The sequence below is a fragment of the Engraulis encrasicolus genome, unplaced genomic scaffold (assembly GCF_034702125.1).
Source record: "Engraulis encrasicolus isolate BLACKSEA-1 unplaced genomic scaffold, IST_EnEncr_1.0 scaffold_32_np1212, whole genome shotgun sequence".
NCBI classification, from domain to species: domain Eukaryota; kingdom Metazoa; phylum Chordata; class Actinopteri; order Clupeiformes; family Engraulidae; genus Engraulis; species Engraulis encrasicolus.
Window position 1 is genome coordinate 727,501 of NW_026945621.1, and position 5,000 is coordinate 732,500.

A 5,000-nucleotide genomic window follows, 5' to 3' on the forward strand; every position below is an offset into this window, starting at 1 on the left:
GGTCTCATAACTACACCTTTTTCATTCGGGGGTAAGGCACTAGCCTATAGCATATTGAGGCAATGCAGCCAGCCATCGGTTTGAGGTTTGAGGTGGGCTATATTTTCTCCGAGGCGCACACTTCTTGCGCATCAACTGATTCCCCAATTGAATCGCACGCCGCTCTCGCGCATAGAAAAGATATCGCAGAAATGTGCAGCCAGCCATCGGTTTGAGGTGGGCTATATTTTCTCCGAGGCGCACACTTCTTGCGCATCAACTGATTCCCCAATTGAATCGCACGCCGCTCTCGCGCATAGAAAAGATATTGCAGAAATGTCTGTCGAGTGACAACATCAACATCCTCATGCTGAAGAATGAAGTGGGCGTTTAATTTGCCTTATAACCAAAATAGATGATTTCTCTCAGTCAGTCGCCCTACTGTCGAATGCTGCCACGGACTTTTGCTTTGTGTTCAACATTTACGCGAGAAAGCATATGCTGTTGCAAAAAAAGCTACAGGTGTCGGAGGAGCGTGGAGGAGCGTGAGTGGTGCATTGCGATGAATGAAATGCAGGTTTATTTTACAAACATGAATCTCATTGTCTACAAAGGACCGCATTAAATAATTAAATAATCAAAACTGCAATCGCATTGTCCAAGGCGCGAGGCCCGTCACAGCGCGAGGCCCAGGGCGAGCGCCCAGCTCGCCAGCCCCTAGGGACGGCCCTGTGTGTGTGTGTGTGTGTGTGCGTGCAGGAGAAGCGGCATCAGGACAGGGCGCTGGCCATCTATAAGTGTATTAATGTGTGTGTGTGTGTGTGTGTGTGTGTGTGTGTGTGTGTGTGTGTGTGTGTGTGTGTGTGTGTGTGCAGGAGAAGCGTCATCAGGACAGGGCGCTGGCCATCTATAAGCAGGTGCTGAGGAACGACTCCAAGAACCTTTACGCAGCCAACGGCATAGGTAACACACACACACACACACACACACACACCTCTACGCAGCCAACGGGATAGGTAACACACACACACACACACACACACACACACACACCTGCTACGCGCCCACGGTAACACACACACACACACACACACACACACACACACACACACACACACACCTCTACGCAGCCAACGGCATAGGTAACACACACACACACACACACACACACACACACACACACACCTCTACGCAGCCAACGGCATAGGTAACACACACACACACACACACACACACACACACACACACACACACACCTCTACGCAGCCAACGGCATAGGTAACACACACACACACACACACACACACACACACACACACACACACACACACCTCTACGCAGCCAACGGCATAGGTAACAAACACACACACACACACATTATACACACACACACACACACACACACACACACCTCTACGCAGCCAGCGGGATAGGTAACACACACACAGACACACACGCACACCTCTACGCAGCCACCGGCATAGGTAACACACACACACACACAAACACACACACACACACACACACACACACACACACACACACACACACACACACACACACACATTATACACACACACACACACACACACACACACACACACACACCTCTACACAGCCACCGGCATAGGTAACACACACACACACACACACACACACACACACACTTCTACGCAGCCAACATCTTAAATAAGAGGTAAGTATTGCTTTCTATCGTTATTTAAAATGTCAGTCTCAAACACCACATCAGTAGATTCGACCACGTTAATGAGGAGCTGGCAAACATGACATGTCATGAACCCAAGAACTGACTTGATGACTGATGGGCTTTGTTTGGTATTAACAAGTGGCTTAACCCATTGGAGTGATACAAGTGGCTTAACCCATTGGAGTAATAGAGCTCTTCAGTAACGCGGAAGCATGTAGTAGACTGTAGTCTTTCATGTTAACCCATTGGAGTAATGCAAGTGGCTTAACCCATTGGAGTAATACAAGTGGCTTAACCCATTGGAGTAATGCAAGTGGCTTAACCCATTGGAGTAATACAAGTGGCTTAACCCATTGGAGTAATACAAGTGGCTTAACCCATTGGAGTAATGCAAGTGGCTTAACCCATTGGAGTAATGCAAGTGGCTTAACCCATTGGAGTAATGCAAGTGGCTTAACCCATTGGAGTAATGCAAGTGGCTTAACCCATTGGAGTAATGCAAGTGGCTTAACCCATTGGAGTAATACAAGTGGCTTAACCCATTGATGCTGGAAGTTGCATTGCGCAGCATTGACCTCTGGTGCCTGGAGCTGCATGAAGCAACATTCAGGCTCATGAGATTTGAGATATTTTTATTGACATGTTGGAGATGTTGTTAGAGCTGAATGAACACATTCTGATGCAAGATGAGGGTCCTACTTCATGTTTTCATGTGCTTCAGAGGCTGAGATATTTTGGTTGATATAGGCTGAGGGCAACTCCCCCCCACACACACACACACACACAAAAAGCTCAGGCGTTCAGCAGGTTTTTTTTTTAGGTGCTTTAGGCATCAATTGGTTCAGCTGGTTGAGACAGAGACGGGATTTTATAGCCAGATGGCAGGGAACATATTTAACCATTCTGAAACGACCTTTTGTTCTAACCGGTTCTCCAACAATATAATGGTGGAACCCAAAAAATAAAAAAATTCTGTTTCTGTTCTGAAAGAACCAATTGGGGAAATAATCTGTTTCAGAGTCCGTAAGGGCCACTTCTGTGAGGCACGTGACGTCTTTTCTCAGGTGTCTGTGTGTGTGTGTGTGTGTGTGTGTCTCTGTGTCTCTGTGTCTGTGTGTGTGTGTGTGTGTGTGTGTGTAGGAGCCGTGTTGGCCCATAAGGGTTACTACCGTGAGGCGCGTGACGTCTTTGCGCAGGTGTCTGTGTGTGTATATAATATGTAACGTGTGTGTGTGTGTGTGTGTGTGTGTGTGTGTGTGTGTGTGTGTGTGTGTAGGAGCCGTGTTGGCCCATAAGGGTTACTATCGTGAGGCGCGTGACGTCTTTGCGCAGGTGTCTGTGTGTGTATATGATATGTAACGTGTGTGTGTGTGTGTGTGTGTGTGTGTGTGTGTGTGTGTGTGTGTGTGTGTGTGTGTGTGTGTGTGTGTGTAGGAGCCGTGTTGGCCCATAAGGGTTACTACCGGGAGGCGCGTGACGTCTTTGCGCAGGTTCGAGAGGCGACGGCCGACATGAGCGACGTCTGGCTGAATCTGGCACACATCTACGTAGAGCAGAAGCAATACATCAGCGCTGTGCAGATGGTAACACACACACACACACACACACACACACACACACACACACACACACACACACACACACACACACACACACACACACACACACACACACATCTACGTAGAGCAGAAGCAATACATCAGCGCTGTGCAGATGGTAACACACACACACACACACACACACACACACACACACACACACACACACACAGACACATCTACGTGGAGCAGAAACAATATGTAAGGGTTAACGTTCGGCGAGAAGGTCGCTACCGTGGAATAGCAGCACGACAGAGAGAATCTTTAGACCCCGACGCGGAGCGTCTGAAGTGCTGCTATTCCACAAAGCGACCGACTCGCCGAACGTTAACCCGCTTATTATATGGATATACTTAAATGATTCACACATGGCGGGGACATTTCTTTAGGCCTATTTAATGTTAAGATTGTTGCTGCGCAAAACAAAACAGTGCCGTTGTGGAACACCGCTAGGCAACAGCTAGGTAGCCAGGACAACAGGTGTTGTCTATCACAGCAGCTGATTAGAGTCTTGTTGAAAAGTCGCTTTAGCAGTGAAAAGTCTTGTTGCCATTGACAGCGGTCTGTTATAGACCAACCCGTCCGTTATCGAAAAATAACAGACGTGCGAACGTTGGGGAGCCCCGTTGAAATGAATGGAGCATTCGACCGATGACGTCACACCATATAATAAAAATATATAACACACTGTAGAACACACAGCATAACATGTTACTGTTACTGTTAAGTAAGGGTTAACGTTCGGCGAGAAGGTCGCTACCGTGGAATAGCAGCACGACAGAGAGAATGTTTAGACCCCGACGCGGAGCGGAGGGGTCTTGTTCTCTCTGAAGTGCTGCTATTCCACAAAGCGACCAACTCGCCGAACGTTAACCCGCTTATTATATGGATATACTTAAATGATTCACACATGGCGGGGACATTTCTTTAGGCCTATTTAATGTTAAGTTTATTATAGTTTTTCCTGTCAAAAGATTGTTGCTGCACAAAACAAAACAGTGCCGTTGTGGAACACCGCTACAGCTAGGTAGCCAGGACAACAGGTGTTGTCCATCACAGCAGCTGATTAGAGTCTTGTTGAAAAGTCGCTTTAGCAGTGAAAAGTCTTGTTGCCATTGACAGCGGTCTGATATAGACCAACTCGTCCGTTATCGAAAAATAACAGACGTGCGAACGTTGGGGAACACCATTGAAATGAATGGAGCATTCGACCGATGACGTCACAACCATATAATAATGTTATATAACATACTGTATAACACACAGCATAACATGTTACTGTTACTGTTATGTAGAACACACAGCATAACATGTTACTGTTACTGTTATGTAGAACACACAGCATAACATGTTACTGTTACTGTTATATAACACACTGTAGAACACACAGCATAACATGTTACTGTTACTGTTATGTAGAACACACAGCATAACATGTTACTGTTACTGTTATGTAGAACACACAGCATAACATGTTACTCGGGCAGTCATGGGTGAACGGTGAGGGCGTCAGACTTGCATCCCAGAGGTTGCCGGTTCGACTCCCGACCCGCCAGGTTGGTGGGGGCAGTAATCAACCAGTGCTCTCCCCCATCCTCCTCCATGACTGAGGTACCCTGAGCATGGTACCGTCCCACCGCACTGCTCCCCATGGGGCGCCACTGAGGGCTGCCCCCTTGCACGGGTGAGGCATAAATGCAATTTCGTTGTGTGCA

At 47.5% G+C, this 5,000-nt stretch overlaps 1 protein-coding gene across 1 annotated transcript in view; it reads left to right on the plus strand.

Annotated features, from left to right (window-relative positions):
- Positions 1-5,000, plus strand: part of ctr9 (CTR9 homolog, Paf1/RNA polymerase II complex component) — a 43,567-nt gene that overhangs the window by 25,410 nt on the left and 13,157 nt on the right. The window contains exons 16-17 of the mRNA XM_063193250.1: positions 855-942; positions 3,122-3,270. Coding sequence (XP_063049320.1) covers positions 855-942; positions 3,122-3,270 — 237 coding nt within the window. The remainder of the gene's footprint in view (positions 1-854; positions 943-3,121; positions 3,271-5,000) is intronic.